Below are 18,012 nucleotides of genomic sequence, written 5' to 3' on the forward strand. Positions count from 1 at the left end.
GCGTCTTACCGGTTGAAACTAGATGCTAGTTAGTTACATCAGTTCAAAACAGACACTTGACCACACGGTCATGACCCAAACATAACCCTTGCAAGACCCAGTCATATACTGCAGGAGAGATTTAAGATATGGCCGAATAATAAAATCTCAATTTTTTTCAGTCATTCAGGACGATTAAGATTTTAATTGATTTTAATGTAATAAACCCAACAAACATTCATTCAAAAGTTTCAATTCAAAAATAATTCCTATGCAAAATGTTCAGACAATAACGGAGGAGACTGCACCTCATCCTGCTTTCACTACGACATGAATTTTTGCGATTGTTCCGCCTCTTGCCAAGCGTGTGACGCCCGTGTCACTCGTAGCCGTCCCACCAGAGTGGAAGTGTCGCCTCGACAAGAATCATTTTTGACAAACGCTTGACAGCTCATTTGGAGTTGCCGCTGGGAAACTAAATGCTCGCTGTCCCCACCCGGTGGACACGCTGACGGGACCTAGACTTTGCACCATCTCCTTGTGTCTGGTCCGTTAAATCACTGGACGGTCTAGCGCAGTATAAAAGTAATTCCACAGGTGGAAAAACTGCCTGTCACGATTTTGAGTGGCAACACCCTCGACTCTAGTCCGCCCTACCAGTTTAAAGCAGATTTTTTTTGATAAAAGCCATCAGCATTCCTTTACTCTGTCTTGTTCATATTTAAAAGGAGCCGTCCGTGAGGCATTTCATGTTTGCAATCCTCTCTGACATCCGACCAGAGAGATGCAGCTGCATATGGAACATCCAAACACTCAGCTGCACCCGAGACAGTTGATAAGAGCCTTTCATACCGCACATCACATACACCTGCGTAGTTAGCAGCGAGGTTTATTTTTGCATTAAACACACGCATTCTTCAACCGTGTGATCCGAAGTGTTGGTGATGCCATACGGGTCCAAAATCGGAAACGCCCGTGTTTGCCAGGCTGAGACCGGAGAACTCAAGAGAGGCGAAGGAATTTGGTCTTTTGGCATGACCCACCTGTTTGGACTGGAGTGAGAAAAAAAAGCGAGCGCATCAGCAGTAACAAATGTCGAGTGTGCCGCAAAACCATGCCAGACCACGTTCCACAAATCCAGCCCAGTAATAGTCCAAATCACGAGACTGCCAAAGAACTGAGCTGAGTAATTCTGTCAAGGGTGCTGTTTGTATTTTGACGGAATATCACAAGTTATGATTTAAGATTTGTCACGATCATAACCTAATAAAGTTTCCAGCCGTTTACTCTTGCATTTTAGAGGGCTAGATACCGGGTGGCCACGAATTCTTAAAAATGTCACAACTGTCCTTAAAAAAAAATGACAATCCTTAAATTCTGCCGCTCAAATGTCAGTAAATAAACCACAGACAAACTCCATAGTAAAATATTTGACAAATTTGTAAGTATCATTAGTAGGGATGCTCTGATCGATCGACCACCGATCATAAATTGGCCGATATTCGTGAAAAAGTACGTGATCGGAATATTTGATCAAAGCCTTTTACTTCGCAGCCTGCCTGAGAGAACAATTTGAGGGCACAGTGTGGCGGCAACTTCCTCACCCTCCCCTCGCCCCTCCCCCTCGCTTGTGTCTAATCTAAGTGTGTACACAGATATATAAGAGCGTCCTCGTCATTCGCCCATCGGGCCATGAGGTGTTCAGACAGAAATGTATTAACGGCTGACGAATTTGTGCAAAAATTCAAACTGTTGTTGAAAATGTTTTTGTCTAAAATTAAGGTGATTATATGGTGGTTGTTTTTTTTTTTTTTTAATTTAATATAGCCAATGGCACTCACCATAAATACATTGAGGAAAAAACAATATCGATGATGAATGTGATCGGTATCGGCCGATCTTACTCATTGATGATCGGTATCGGTATCGGCAGCATAAAACCCTGATCGGAGCATCCCTAATCATTAGCATAAGAGATCGCCATGAGTGGAACTACCAGCAACCAGGTCGAAAATGTGATCTTGCACTCGCACTTTCACCAACGTCAACTTGATGCTAGCAACAATACCCCCAATTGTCATGTCCATAGTCTGGGCAGACAGATTTTTTTTTTTTCTCCAACAGAAAAACAGAAATGGATAAGTTGAAATTCAAGTTTGCATGTCATACACAATACAAGGACTATTCATAGTGCAATAGAACTGACAAAAGTAATGAGAAGACACGCTCGGTACGCGTAACAAACTGCGACATAATTTATTCCCCGTGGTCGTCAACATAACACAAAAATAGAAGTTCTATTATTTTAAGCCTCACTCCAAAAAAACTTTCCTTTATGTGATTGACTGCATATAAAACAAAGCCTCCCTTGATCAAACGGTGAAAAAAAACCCAAGTCTAATGTTCTAATTTTAGCCACTTTTTTTTTCCCTACAAAATCTTCATCCTCCCAACTGTATTTTCACCAGTTAAGCAAGCGATCATCAGCAGGGCTGTCTGACTAACGTGATGAGATTCAAGCCCGTCGCCTTGTCCCGTACTTCTTGCTCTTAATCGAGAGCCGCGCCAGCTGAACCGCTGCCAAACGCCTTTATGCCAATCGGAGCGTTGCAGTCGCTAACGGCGGCGGTCGGGAGGTCGGAGAAGCTGCCTGGGCCCGTAGCAACCGTGTCATATTTCCAGGGATTTTATTGGCTTGATCCGAAGGGTGCGTTAAGGAAAAAAAAAAAAAATTATTGTCCTAATGCGAAATGGGTCGAGGACAAAATATCTGTATCTTGGTGTATCAGTCAACCCGCTGCTTTTAACTAAAGCCACACAGCAGCAGGCGGCTGAAGAGCCGCTATTATTACAGTTGAAGGGGCTTCCTCTGCCCACTCCATCACTAATTACAGAGCAACATTCAAGCGATAATGGGCGCACGCGAGCAGTATCATGCGTGCGAGAGACCACAACTTACAGTACGATCTCAGCACAAAAACGCGCAGTGTAACAACTACATCCTCAGAATCCGGTTAAGTTACACAAAGAAAGCGTTCCACACCCACTGGTGATTAAAGCTGAGTGGGAGTACAATGAATGGAAGGCAGCCTCTACTAGAATACCCAAACAGTATGTGTTAAAAAAAAAAATCACTGACGTGTGTGGCGATGGAGGCATGTAGGCAGGCAAATGACCCATGAGTTGTATCCAAATGGGTTTTATTAAAAAAAATAAATAAAAAATAAAAAAATAAATAAAAAACCTCAAAATGTGCCAGGTTATTTTTGCACAGGAGATGGGGTGAAAATTAAAAGCATAATGCAAAAAGAGAACAAGGGCTAATTGTATAAATAGAGCGTGGCGAACACACAGACGAGGTGACTTGGGTGCGACGCACTTTTGATTTCCAGCAGTGAGACGCTCGAAATGAGCGTGCGCCGTTGTCTCGCGGGCATCACTTGCACTAGCAGGTCTACTTTGGTCAATTATTCACACGTTTTAGCGCCGCCACTTCCCTTAGGCCGGACTGCCTTCAAATGGAGCGGGGACAAAGTTGAATTTCAACTGTACGCAAATGCATACATCAAAATCAAGATGACCTAAATATCAGCCTTGCATAAAAAATCATCCTTTATCTACGGTAAAAATCAAACATACATGTGCATAACTTTCAAACCATAAAGGAGCTTTAGCTCAGTGCTTTTGTTTTTGCATAATTGGCACATTGCCTAGCCTAATGACAAGAAAAGCATTTTTCTGTGACTAAAAACGTAAAACATCAAAACAACCTAGGACTACACAATGCCAGCTCAAAAGGCTGACACAAGCAGTAAAACATGACGGCAATCCGTCAAACGTCACCTCCTTTCTTTCATTACCCGCTGAAAAGACAGCAAAGGCAACAAACGCATCACGACGCGTCCCGCTTTGTTTATGGACATTTACTCAGCTGTTGCCAAAAACAGCGGCAAAGGTTCGCCGATGTCAAGCGTCGTTCAGCTGGGCGGTTCCCCCTTTCTGACTCAAGTCTGGCTTGTGTCGGCATTTCAGACCTGAGGCCCGCAATCATAGTGTTTTGTCCTCAACTAAAAGGCCAAATGCCGAGGCGGCACGCGGGGCCTCCAGCTGTCTGTAAAGCGTTTCAGTGCAAGGCGAGTTACACGCTGGTGACGCGTTTGCCCTGACAAGCCCGCGCCAGGAAATAATGACACGTTGAGGTCATCTTCAGCGACATAACATTTGTTTTTGAGGAAGAGACGCGATTCTTGACGGGAACTGCCAAAATTGAAAATAAATACATGACAAAGTGACAATTAAAAATGGATACAATAAATATAAAAAATGAAAATTGTTATTTAATTAGATTTATTTTTATATTTTTAAATCTTGTTTATTTTTGTATTTATTTTTACTTCATATATATATATATATAACATTTATATTATATATTTATATTAAATTATTATTTTATATCTATATTATATTTTTATATCCGTTATTTTCACTTTTAGTCATTTATTTATTTTTAATTTTTTTGTCCTCCATAGACAGGCACATCACAAAACCTATTTACAACCTAATTTCTAATATTTGTTATTTCGTTCCATGAAATTGCATTTATTTATTCCCCACATGATATTTTTCGTATCACTTTGCTAGGCTGCACTGGTTCCAGTGTGTGGATGTTAATTTTTATTTATTTATTTTCAAACATTTAAATCGTATAATTCATTAACATCTTGCCCATGTGGTCCAATTAGCAGCAGTGGACTCGCTCGTATGCTAATTCAGCTAACCTGTTTCCTTGCTGTGGGCACTTACCAGTCAGATGCATTTTTTTTTTGTCTTTATCAGAGCAAAGCATCTGTCTGCCATCTGAGGCTGCGGGAGATTTGTACAGTTCAAATGGACACAAGACAAGAAGGCTTTAAATAAATTAAGCCTAAAAACAAGGTGGCCTCGTTAAAGATTCATCCGTGATGGGAGGGAGTCCGTCGAGGAGTCCTCTTTTTGCGCGGCAATTAAAACAAAAATAAAAGGACTCTCCATGCGTCCTCAATGAAGCTGCGAGCATCAAAGGCGCTCGAGTCAAAGATCAACGCGCTCTTTTGTTTTAGCTAAGCTCGATCAAAACGACATCTTAAGCGCGGCATCTGTGCTAGGAAGCCAACGCCTTGGAATTGAGACAGCCGTTACATGTTCTTGACCTTTTCAAGCTTAAACCCACCCCCCACCCCCTCCTCTTAGCTTTAAGCCATAAGACAAGATGGCCGCCGCTTCAAGCAACAACACACTACAATGTGGTAATTACATTCTGGAGGCCATTGTGAGAAATTTTTTAAACCGGCGACTGATTGCCCGTTGCTTTGTTGGTCCCGAAAGTAGACGCAACAGGTTCCGGTTGCCACGGCGACACTCTTTTACGGTAACAAATGCCATTGGCGATAATGGCGGCCACTTTCGAGATGAAATGGTGTCATTACATGACGACGACCAAGTTGGGGACGATAATACGAGCTGTCATTGTCGTGCATTGTTAAAGATGCTGCAGCATTGGGTACACTCAATCGTCGAGATCCTTAAAAAAAAAAAAAAAAATCTGCCTTTACGAACACTTGCAATGACACCGCTTCATACAAAGTAGTTAATGTGTATAATATTTTGACCAGCATTAGATGAGAATAAGAAATTTTTGCTGTGAAGGAATATCAAGACCTTCATTTTGGAAAATGAAATCCAAAAACTGCTCTAAATAAACGACTCCCAATCAAGATGAGGGCCCGCCCTACCCAAAATGCAAACAAGCAGGAGGGTAAATAATGCATGCCTGAACAGGACACAGTTTAAAGTGGCCATGCAGAGGTGGTGGGGGGTATTGCGGTGGGCTCACTCGTGCGTGCCAGCTTCTCGGCGGGAGACGACGCTCAGACACAAAAGAAAACATGAAAACAGAAATGACACAAGACGAGCCCGCTCCAACGCGCAGCAAAGCAAACACGGCGAGGCCGACGCGGTTTGGAATTACGCGGCGGGGGTGCCCTTACACGTCTACGACCGGGGGGGCTATTAGACACCAGCTTGAAACTCTGGTCTAACTCAATTATCCAATTATCTGGCGCGGTGGCCAGACTGCAAGGTGACGACGGCCGGAACACCTGCAGCGGCCAAATGCGCTCATGTGGGGGCTCCACACCAGACCTGCAAGATTCTTTCCACGCAGGAACAGAGAAGCTCTGTGGCCTCGCAAAAGCATTACAGACGGATTCTTGATAGCTACGTTTGCCCATGGTGTGAGGGAAAAAATAAACATGAATATTTTTTTTAAATGCCTTCCAAAGACAAAACATCTTGACAAAATGTAAAAAGTTGAGCACCAGCACCGAATGTGCAAGCTTATCATCATCAGTCTCTTTAACCGGCTCACTAAGTATGCGGTGTGGTAGGGGAAGCTACAACGTCGTTACGGCAGATTGATTGACGGGATCGAGAACCAAACGTTAAGATGACCCACCTGGAAGACACGGCGACCAAAGATCCTTGAATACACCTTTAACTCATTTACTCCCAAAAAAGTATAAATGCGTTCTATTTTAAATATTACCATGCTCCCAAAGATGTGTTTATATGTTTTGGCTTTGATGCAGCCTCTGAGAATGCTTGAAGTAATGGTAGTTATTACAAAATCGGCCAGCAGTTGGCAGCAGAGTATAAGAGATCAAAAAGCTCTTTTCCCCACTATTTTAAACAGATTTGTGAATAATGATGAAACAGCCGTATTCTAATGCTAATTGATGCAAAATGGAAAAAGATAGATATATGATTTTTTTTTTTCCCGATGAAAGAAGAGGCTCTAATCTTTCTTTTGGTAGATTCCATGTTTTCTATAGCAATAGGACACAATATTCTTGGCCTTGCAAAATCAGTCAAAATCCAGTAAAACAAAAGAAAAGTGTCCTGGGAGTGAATGAGTTAAAAAAAAAAAAAAAAGTCTAGACAGAAAAACGTGCAACTGGATGTTAAAATGTCAGTAATTACAAACTGTTACTCTTAAAAAGAGTTCTATTTGAATTAATCTTGTGTGTCATGTTCAAGGAAATGTATTTTCGAAAAATACATTCTCATCACAGTTGCTAGATGCGAGTGCCCATATTGACCGAAGAAACATTTTCATTTGTGGAACTGTGTCAACTGTATGTACGTACATAGCACCAAAACAATACACAAGCTCACCTGGTTAATTGAATTGGCGGCACATGATGCCAGTCCTGTCCCCAGGCATGTTGCCAAAAAGATGGCAGGATCAAAAGGAACCGGCGCCATGGCATAACCAGCAGCCGCCGTCGTGACGACAAGCGCTGAAATGGACAGCGAGTTGACGTTGCATGTGGTGGTGAACATTCATTTCTGCACGTTCTTACATGTGAGTTTGAATTTGGCGAGTCGGGCATAGATGTCGGGCAGGTCAGCCGTTTCCACTTTCAGCTGCTTCCACTGTCGGTCCAGACGCGCCTCTCGGACCTCGTCCGTCTCCACCATCATGTGGGGCGTTTCGTCTGGCATGGTCACAGTTCTGGATGTTTCCCGAGCCACCTCCGTGGTGGAGGATAATTTCTCCGCTGTGGGTTTGATGGTCGGAATTCTCTGGACCTGCCTCTCATCGCCGTCATTCTCGTCCATGTCGGCAATCGCTGCCGCCTGCTTGGGGACGGCACGCTGCTGAAGCTCACCCAGGTTCTTTGACACATACTGACAGGAACAAGGAAGAAAAATCCATCAATATTTATATTTAATCTTTCTTTAATCAACAACATATAGACAAAAGTTGAATTGAGTAAACAAACGTGAAATTATATGAAATGAAATATAAAATACATCCACAAATAATCAAAAAATAAAGCAAAAAGATAATTTTTGACAGGGTTCGTAAAAGGTTTCAAACGATCTTTGCAAACAATGAAAATTTATCTGAATAGGTTTGAAAATTCTTCGCGACAAGTAAAAAATATTTGTGAAAATCTCACAAATCCTCATGAAAACCCTAAATTTGCTACGTTCGCAAGCATTCAGCACTCAGTGAGATATCACCTTTATCGGCCTTCAGATTCATAAAAAGGCTAATGCTGATATTTGTCAAAAAGCCAAATATCATCACTAATAATCAGCCCGGCCGATAATCGTCTATCCCTAAAATTAAATAACAAAAAGATAAAAATAAACATCTAATTACTGTAAGAAAAACATATAGAATGAAAAAATAATAAAAGGTGATAAAACAAGTAAAGCAATAATGAGCTGTGTTTAAAAAAAAATAATAATAATACATACACGCATGCATACAAAACTAATAATCAAGCCTCGTGTAAGAGTTACCTGGCGTTTAAGGAAGTTGAGGTGCTGATAGGTCATCCAGTGTGACGGATGTCTTCTGTGCAGCAGAACGAGGCTGCGAGCTGTCTGCTTGCATTGCGGAGCGCATCCCACCAGTTTCTGCTTTACGCTTACACCAAACAAACCTACAGGACAAAAAAAAACCAACACAAAACAAAACAAAAACTGTGTAATAGCTCTTGTGCTATGGGTTTATTTGTAGGGACAATCTTTTTAAACTATTATGTTGCGGCGTACGTAAAAACATTTTTCATATTATCAATTCTGTGAGGAAAAAAAATGTTTCTATTTCTGTGTAAGTTGATGCAAGTTCGTGGGAAATGGAGAATTAAATTCATAGAAGGGGAGGGGACACTTATTTTAAATAATGGCATTAACATTAGATTTTGTATTGTTTTTATTTTATAACCGAATATAAAACGGTAACTAGTTGTTAAAGGGATCTTATTCTGCTTCTGGGTACTGACCACAACCACCCAGCTCAAGAAGTACTGACAGTACCGTTTGCTTTCACATCGACACATCTCCTTGCATGCATGTGATATGGTTCTCTGTGTTGTGCTAAAGCCAAATATACCACAGAGTAGAAATTGAATATGGCTAGTCAAATTGTAGCTGGAAAAAAGCAGAAAAGCCTACGTTAGCTTACTTAGCGCTACTTATCAACGACAAACAGCAGTAGGACCCTGTCACTGATACAGACCAGTTTTTATTTAATAATATCAGTCCCTGCAGAATAGGACGACCTCATCATGAAGGTCAAGTCAGAGCCTAGCAAAACATTCTTCATTGGGTAACTGTACACGCCTAGCTTAGCTACCTAGCCGGCGTCCTCGCGCTCGTTGTTTTTAAGCGTCCGCGAGAAAACAAGAACAAGGAGCAACATGCAGCCGTGCAGTCCGCGTTCGAGAGCCGTTACCTGTTAGCCGACTACATTGCGTCTTATACATGTTCTTTGGTCAATAAAGGCAGGTTTTCTTCTTGGTCTCCTTCACATGCAGTGGGACGCCATTTTGACCTCGGGATGTGGCAGTGACGACTATTTCCGGGGCACAGGACGTCACGTGACCAACATCGTAAAAATAATTTAAAACATACAAAAACGTGAAATACAACGTATTTTTTTTTAAAGAAAATATATAAATTATTTACAAATAAAATTGTTGTAAATACCCTACTTGATACAGCATGCCCCCAGCCCCATTTTTGTTAACACTTTCACTGATGGCCATAAACATCCACACAAACGAACCACGGCATGAATGACGAGTGGGCATATGGTTTGTCAAAACAAAGCAGGTTTAGTTTTCATTTTGGTTTATTTCTGGAAAAAAAAGGGAATACATTTTATAAATATTCATTTTAAGATTTAAAAAAAAAATGCAGTATCCACTACACACTTTTACCTAACCAACACATCAGACTGCCCTTGTGATGACAAACATACAAGAATGTACAAAAATCATCTTCAGCAAAGACAATACCTGATTACATAATACGTGTATACGTCATCTAATTAACACTCTGCCTCATGATCACAAACACACAATAATATGGACTCTATTCCCCCAAGACACCAATATCTGATCACCTGTACACAAACTTTACTGCATAAGACACAATGTCCAACATGGGTCTTGAACCCACGACGCTGAGTTAAGGGATCCTGGTTGACTTGAAACTGAAATTTGAAACTCATGCTCCACATTCATATACTTCCACTTTCACACTCAACTCAATCTTAACAGCATGTCCACTGGTCAAATCACTGAGTACCTGTAATGAGACCGCCCTCCCCACCACTCCAATAAAACGGCTTCATGGAATAACAGACTCCCCCCCCTGCTTGTGTCTGTCATTGCCCCATTTCACCCGCCCTGATTTACAAGCGGTCCCACGGGCTTGCAGTGCCATCTCTAATCCCAGAGGAACGAGCGTCGGTATGGCGGCGGAGTAGGAATTAGACAGTGCCACATAACTCTCGAACAGAAACAGATGTGCCGGCGTTGTCCTGTTTGTAATTGATTTTCAAGGGCGACACTCTTGTTGCCTAAAGAGCCTTCGGCTGGCGCCCTGTTGCTAGTCGAGCGTGGACCGTGCGAGGGGCTAGGAACACATGTCGTGGCCCGGCCCCAAATGAAGAAGAAACTTTTTAAAAGTCTTCTTCGGGACATATGTCCACCATATGCAGCTGGCGCTGTCTACTTCCTGGTCGCATCCGATTCTGCCTGCAGCATTTTTCAGGGTAATTTATAATAATGGCTTAAAAATTGAGGGCTGCTTTTAAATCTTAATGTAGTCTTGGAATCTTACTTTGAATTCCTGACTGACTTGAAACCCTTAAACCAGGCTTGAAACCATAGTCTGAAACTGTTACATTACGTTACATTAACCTCTAAGCTGCCTAGAAAACCCTAACCTTAAATCCTAACATTGACTTGAAACCGTATTTGAGTTGAGTTTGAAAAGGTTGAATAGAGTAATCCTAAATTTGAACCACGACCCAACATTGATTCAACATACTAACCTAAAGACAACAAATTCATAAAATATTCTAGACTGATGAAAAGCCCCAGATGGGACTCAAACCCACAATCGCTGTCATCCATTAGGCTACTGGGGCACAAAAACCAGCAAATCTGGATCCTGTCAACACAGTCCACATGGATATTTTGAAGCCAATGAACCCTCAGCTGCCAGGATGACGCCAAGCCCCTCTCGATGGACAGCAGGTATTCTCGGGCCCCTGACGTTTACCAATGTTTATGCGCTATCTCAGAGGCTAAACTTGTAATTGGTCACGGCTCATCCATCACATCGGGAAAGCCCCTTTCACCCGAGGCCTCATCCAAGCCCCAATGAGTGGGCCTTGTGGACTCCCAAAAGGCCTTAAAGTCTGCTTTGACACAGGAGGTAAGTTTGTCTATGGTCTTTGGTTTGTGGGTCCACACGCAGAGCTTGGCTTTGCTGCGTCATAAACAAAAATGTGTACGCTCAAAAAGGACCACTTCCCAGCAGCAACTGGGAATAATAGGTCGTGTCACCCCTGTCGTAAATCTCCCAAGTGCGGCGGCGGTAGCTTTCCGCCTAGGTGAGAGCAAATAGGCCTCGCTCAGTCGCGCTTGCCTCCCTCTCGTAAATCCTACGTTGTCTTTGCGCAGTCTCATTACTCCCGGAAGAGGGGTGCACTACTTTGAAACCCTAACAGGCTTAAAATCCTGATTCAAAACATGAGTCTGTCTTGAAACCCTTATTTGAAACCCTTTTGTGCCACGGAAACCCCAGTTTCAAATTTTCTTTGTTGAAACCGTGATTGAAGCATTTATGTTAACGTGAATGGTGGACCACAATCACAAGGAGTCAACCTGCAAATTGGGCTGTGACTTCCACCTGACCTGTTCAAGTCATGTCCGCCCGGGAGACCTTCTTTTTGTAACCCAATCAATCAATTATTTGGTCATCTGAAATATTTATCCAGACACTCGAGATTCAATGGAAAATCTGCAAAGGATCAAGTTCAGCAAGTTGTGTCCGTCAAAAGGGCCAAAGAAATCCCAGTCCGGCCCCGGTGAATCAATGATTGCAAAAGCAGACATTAAGAGACAATTCCTGGTGAAGACTTCTCTCCGCTCCGTCAGACGTTTATGGCTTCACGGGAGGAATAATGTCCCATTGACCTAATCATAACCCATAACCTAATCCGGCTGTGTACTTCTCACCCTGCTATAAATCCACTTTACGTTGCCGGGAATCGGCGTCTCCCTCTAAATTGAACCCAATTGACTTTTAAACTTTAGGAATGACAAGAAAACCGCATCATAAAAAAAAAAAAATCTTGAAATATTCCTACTCGCTCACGTTATAACTGAAGAGGCATGTTTCTTTTTGCACAGTTCCGTTTCTTCTCCTGGAGCATCCTTTCATCGTGATCGCTCTGCCGTACAAACCGTCTGGAAGCTCAACTATATTTGGATTTTTATGTCCTTTTCCATGTTCAAACGCTGGAATATGTCCCCCCCCCCGCCAATCCGCGCACAGTGCTCCGCCCACATGCATGGACAAAAAAACTCAAATTTCTCATAGTTTAGCTTCGCCCGTCTGTTGAGTACATTCCCAACCTTTTGTCAGCCAAGGCACATATTTTACATCAGAATGACATGCATATGTGGCAATTTCAAATATTTTTGTGCTGGAACTGACCGGTCCCATATATTTGTCAGTTCTACAGCGTCTACTTTTCACCACAGACTGCTTTCTGCTCCTTCCATCCGCCACTGCTTTTAGCGTCATCTGTTTTGTCAAACAATTGTGATGTTTTGTCACCTTTTGATGATGTATGAGAGTAGAAACCATTTTGGACCATCCAGAATGAAAAGACTCCACATCATTTTGGCTCAACTAGGAATACATATAGTGTCCCGGTAGGTACTACTAGCATAGTGTTGCGATCATTAAAGATAAAAAGGACAGGCTGAAAGTTCCACGAGCACTTTTCAAATTGCTGCTGTGACCCAGATTCTAACCCGGGTTGCTGAAAATGGCTTTAGGGACTGAATTGTGATCGTTTTGTTCAAGAAATTTTGGATTCTAAAGGCTCTTTGTAATCCAGGGATAGATACAAAGCCTTGTATCTTTAAAGATGTCACGATACATAATTGTTTATCACTTTTTGTCTTTCAAAAGACCTCAGGGTTCTTTACTGAAGCCTTTAAGTTTTCATTGGCCGGAATTCTGTCGTTTACGAAGCAGCGCCAATCCCGACGCGACATCGAGCACATGGTTTTCTGTGTTGTGGCTTTGTGTGTAGTGTGTTTGTGTGTGTAGGGTGACCAGTTGGAAACTTGAGCCAGTTGGATTCATGAAGGGCTTCTTTCATGTCCCCCCCCTTCCCATACAATGCCTGACTTGAATTGTGCTTCTTTATGCCAAATGTTTTCTTCGGTAGTTTGGAATGTTTGATGCTCTTTCTGGCGGGGTGTTTTTGTTGTGTCAAACATCGCCATCGTTATTCCGAGTTCATCCAAACCAAAGGTCCCGTATATGCTATAACTGCCTCATAACCCTGCCTTATTCTTTCCCTTTTGGTCACAACTTTTTAGGACATTGGTTCCACATGGAAAAGTCATCATCTGGCACTTGCGGCACAAGTCACAGAGACGGAAGATGAAGGTGGTGGGAAAAGATGGACATTCCGAACGCTCTGGAATGCTGGGATACTTTACAGGGCTGTTGTGATGGTCGCCACACGTGTGGTGCGTTTTAACCGCCGGCGCTCCCGTCAAAACAAGGAACTGGCTCCGTCTGTGTCGAGGTCGGCGTCTGGAGACTTCTCGAAGGAGATACAGTGCGTGTTTTGTGTGAAAGTGCGTGTGGTGAGGATTACGGATACGTTTCCAAAATTCTGTATGTCAACAAACAACAGGAAGGAGAGGTCGTGCATCGTGTTAACATGCATCAATGAGGACCTTGTGCAAGTCATGCAAATGGAAGAAATACGAGGATGTGTGTTCCTGTTTTACGGCATTCGGGGTCAGAACGGGCGATACGGCTTCAACTTCAGCCTCGAACCAATATAACGGATTTTCCGTGTCTTTTCAGCCATGGGTTCTTGAGACTTTTCTGTGAGCCTACTCATGATAGACGTTGCCATTAAATTCCGGGTTGCTGAGTGAAACTGTCTTTAAGGGGCTGAATTTTCAAATATTTTCCGATTTATTACATCACTGGAGTCTCTATCACAATTTTTATGTCCATTGTTAACATTATCACTGCGTTACTCATACAAAATAAACTTGCCACCAATCAAATGCGTTTGAATGGGGTTCCGCGAGTGTGTATATTTTCTCCCGCAAACCAAAACACGGAATAATGTTGGAATTGCCATGAAAACAACAAGCAATAAGTGGCTTTGGAGAAGAAGAATGAAGCCCAAAGTGTGCCGTAATGGATGCAGGAAATGGATAGTTAGGAGTTGAAATTAGGGCACAGCTCACCTATATTTGTAGAGATTAGCCTTCTGAACGTCTGACACTCTCTTTCATCCTTTCGAGACGTTGAGGAAATGAGGTAACGAGGACTCAGTCGACCGCATATGTGCAGAAGGAGACATTATAAACATCATTTTCACGTTATATGTTGCAAAAGCAGTGATTTCTCAACATGTAAATGTCAACAAAGAAAACCTCACAAGTGTTATGATGAAACAGATCAAAACTTGTTTTGAATAATTTCATTACTATTTGCTTCTTCTTTAGCGAAGGACAAAAATGAATGTGATAAAATCACAACTGATTTATTTTTATTCAAAAACGTGAAATTTAATTTCAAGGCCGTATTTCCCAGCTCGTCTAACAACTCTCCTTCAACGCTGAATCATCACTTTTATTATTGTCATTAACAAAATGAGAGCCGATCAATATTTTTATGGACACTTAACCACAGAGAACATTTGGCAGATTAAAATGGGAGATATTTTCTTTGGCGGGCACCAAAATCGTACTTGGAAGCAAATGAAAATTTGCAACCGTGGTGATATCACAATATGACGAACTTTCAGGTATCACTAAAACACGGACGTTAGCAGCCATGCTAATAGCTGCGAGGTAACAAAGGAACACGGGAAATGGACAGAATGGCTTCCATGCACTCCGCATTCGTTGTGGATATTGATCACGCTGACCAGCATCTTGCGCTCTTCTCACTTGCCTCATGAATAACTCGGCCGTTTTTTCCTCATGTTTAATTCATCTGTGGAGAAGCCGTCCGACATGTGCGCTAACTGCTCACTGCTCGTCCCTTTTATTGGACTTTTATCGCCGCTCAGGGATTAAAAGCGCAGCAGTGTATGTTCCCGGCGCGATCATTAAAAGGAAACAAGTGCGTCAGCAGCCGACGGCCCGCAATTTCTCCATCACGATCATCTTCAATTAGACTTAATTGGATTATGTCAACACGCTAGCGTATCATTTTTAGTGGGTATGTTTATGCAACAGAAGCCCAGTAAAAACAGCTATATTTTTCCTAAGCGGCCATATTTTTCCCAAGTGGTTTTGATAAGCTTTATGTACACATGACAAAAAACACACACACACGCAAACTGCTTCTACTTGTTTTTGCCGTTTATATGCCGTCATTTGCAACCACAACGGCATCTTGTTTTGGGGCTGCTTTGATACATAAGGACCCGGACTTAATGATATTCTCGATCAAAAAAATGAATACAGGACTCTGAAGTTTAACAGAAGATGAAGGCACATGCATATCGGCGACAATATGTCTGTTTGTTCCGAGTTTTGCGGAAAACGCCCGACACGTTTCTGATGTGTCAGTTTTGCACAATCTCCATGTGAAAGGGGTACATTGGAAACATTTTTTCCTTATCTGTGCCTTAAAGCATCCCAACCGCCACCGATTCTTTTCTGGGATGTTTTCCACTCCTCCACGTTTCTCAATCAATCTCAAGCCCTTAATTGGCCACATGCTCTGGTGGGAAAAGCACAGAAAGGAGAGAAAAGGGAGGAAAATATGCAGACGGCCTCAGTAAACAGACGGCGGCGGGAGTGATAAAGTGTGTCCTCTTGGAGGGTGTCGGGGAAAGAGAAGTACTAATGAATCCAAACATGAGGCGAGCACTGGGGGGGGGGGGCTTCGCTCACACAACACAACTGTTAGTACCCTGTGGAATTGCATGTCAATAATACAAGAAAGAATTGAGGTATATAAAAATGGTTGATGCTTAAAGCGTTTTATAAATAAAAGGTGAGTTGAGATTTTGTTCGTCAATGGATGGATTTCTGGCTCGCCTTGTTGTCATGATTCATACGTTGGCCATTTTTCGAGTTTGTTTTTGTTGCCACGCCAGCACTACAGTTGAACGAGAAAGGGTGCACGAGAATTGGGTAATGAGTCAAATGCTACTTCAACTTTTGAATCGTGGGGTACACCTTGGACTAGTCACCAATCATTTACAAGGCGCATACTTGCAGCTACCGACAAAAACAATTCATACTCACATTCATACAGGATAAATTAAGTCTCCAGTGAACACAGCGTGTATGTTTTTGGAATCTGTGAGGAAGCCAGAGCAACCAAAGAAGGCCCATGCCAGTGTGGGATAAGATATGCAAACTATCCAGAAACACCAGCGAGTCATTTGAACCCAGAACCACGGGTTCAAGACATGCTAACCACGGGTTCTCTACACATAAACAAACCAGTACGGTAAGCAACACTCACGCGGGATGTATTGTAGGAGACAAACATTGCCGCTTATAAACACTTCACGCAGGAGCAGCTGCAAGACGCGAGGCAGCTGCGCCGCTGTTTGACGACCTCATTACAAGCGCTTCTACTTCGTCTTCTTCTTCGGAACTGGCGCCGCCGTCAAGTCTGATGAGAATCCGGCACTTACCTTTATTAATGGCAAGCCCGCACCCTCCCGTCCCGCAACCCCGCGCTAATAAAAGTTAACACGGTCGAGATGAGCGCCCTGCGACGTTTGCCTGACACACAAGTGTCGGTCATATTTCTACTAAGTCCAAACAAGATGAGTAAGTTGTCCTTGTCCAGACGCAGCCTTGTATTAACGTGTCAGAGTATTTTATTTATGGCTTGTCCGTCCCGTGCTCAAGTTAAATGACGGGACGAGTCTTCGCTCCCCTTCTCCCCTAAACGCCCTTCTTGCCGGAAAAACAAAAAGGAATGATTTTGCAAATCTTCTTAACTAGCAGCATTACTAAAGAAAAAAAAAACATACCGCACATGCATTTTGTTAGTTAGCAATTCCACTGGGTACTAACAGTTAGTTAGTTAGTTAGTATGAAGAGGCAAAAACATATCTTAAGATGACTACGAAGAAAGCCCCCCACACACTTTTAGTTTTTCCGTCCGTTTATTAGCATCATTATGCTAACAAAATTATATTTTTTGTGTTAGTCAGTTATTGAGTTAGTAGGGATGTAATGATATAAAAAACGTCACAATATGAAGCTCACGATATGATAATTATCACGATATTGTGGGGAGGTTGGCGATATTTAAAAAAAAAGGTCATATTGTAAAAAAAAAAAAAAGAGCTGTGTTTTTGTACGTAACAGCATTGATATGTTATTATGTTATGTTGTTAATGCACGCACACATTGAATTCCTCACATATTGACTTGCTTCACATGCGTATTACGTTCCCCTTCATCTGACTGAATTAGTTTAGATTAATAGAAGGGCCAAACCATCCCTAATGAAAATTAAGTTGCACTAAAAAAAAATAGCCACCAGAGGGTGCTAGAACCACACAAATGGAAATCAACCTGAATATTTTAACAGATGTGCTGCATTTAAATATTGTGAACGTGACGACGACGATATTGTGACAGTTTTAAAATCACGATATCGCAGTTATCGTTACATCCGTATTCGTTAGTCAATATTTTTATGCAAAAGCTAAGCTTAGTTAGCTGCTAGCATTAATACAAACAAAATTTAGTTTGCACTTTACATAAAAAAAGCTTAGTTAGCACGAATATAATAGAAGAACAAAGCCGGGTAACATGATTCTGTAGAAACTAAGATTAGTTCGTAAGCGTTATAGTTGGTTGAAGCTTACTTTGTTAGCTTTGTTAGTATGAATATGCAGAAACGACGCTTGCTTATTTAACGTGATTGGGC

At 42.1% G+C, this 18,012-nt stretch overlaps 1 protein-coding gene across 5 annotated transcripts in view; it reads right to left on the reverse strand.

The window, feature by feature from the left end:
- cox10 (cytochrome c oxidase assembly factor heme A:farnesyltransferase COX10) overlaps positions 1–18,012 on the reverse strand; it is a 116,843-nt gene that overhangs the window by 5,811 nt on the left and 93,020 nt on the right. For 3 of the 5 annotated variants that reach the window (XM_077502756.1, XM_077502757.1, XM_077502759.1), the window contains 3 exons: positions 8,332–8,474; positions 7,380–7,707; positions 7,192–7,316 (listed from right to left, as the gene is read on the reverse strand). In XM_077502756.1, coding sequence (XP_077358882.1) covers positions 7,192–7,316; positions 7,380–7,707; positions 8,332–8,474 — 596 coding nt within the window. The other 2 variants (XM_077502758.1, XM_077502760.1) reach the window with 2 other exon arrangements.

Source organism: Festucalex cinctus, chromosome 17 (assembly GCF_051991245.1).
Source record: "Festucalex cinctus isolate MCC-2025b chromosome 17, RoL_Fcin_1.0, whole genome shotgun sequence".
NCBI lineage: Eukaryota > Metazoa > Chordata > Actinopteri > Syngnathiformes > Syngnathidae > Festucalex > Festucalex cinctus.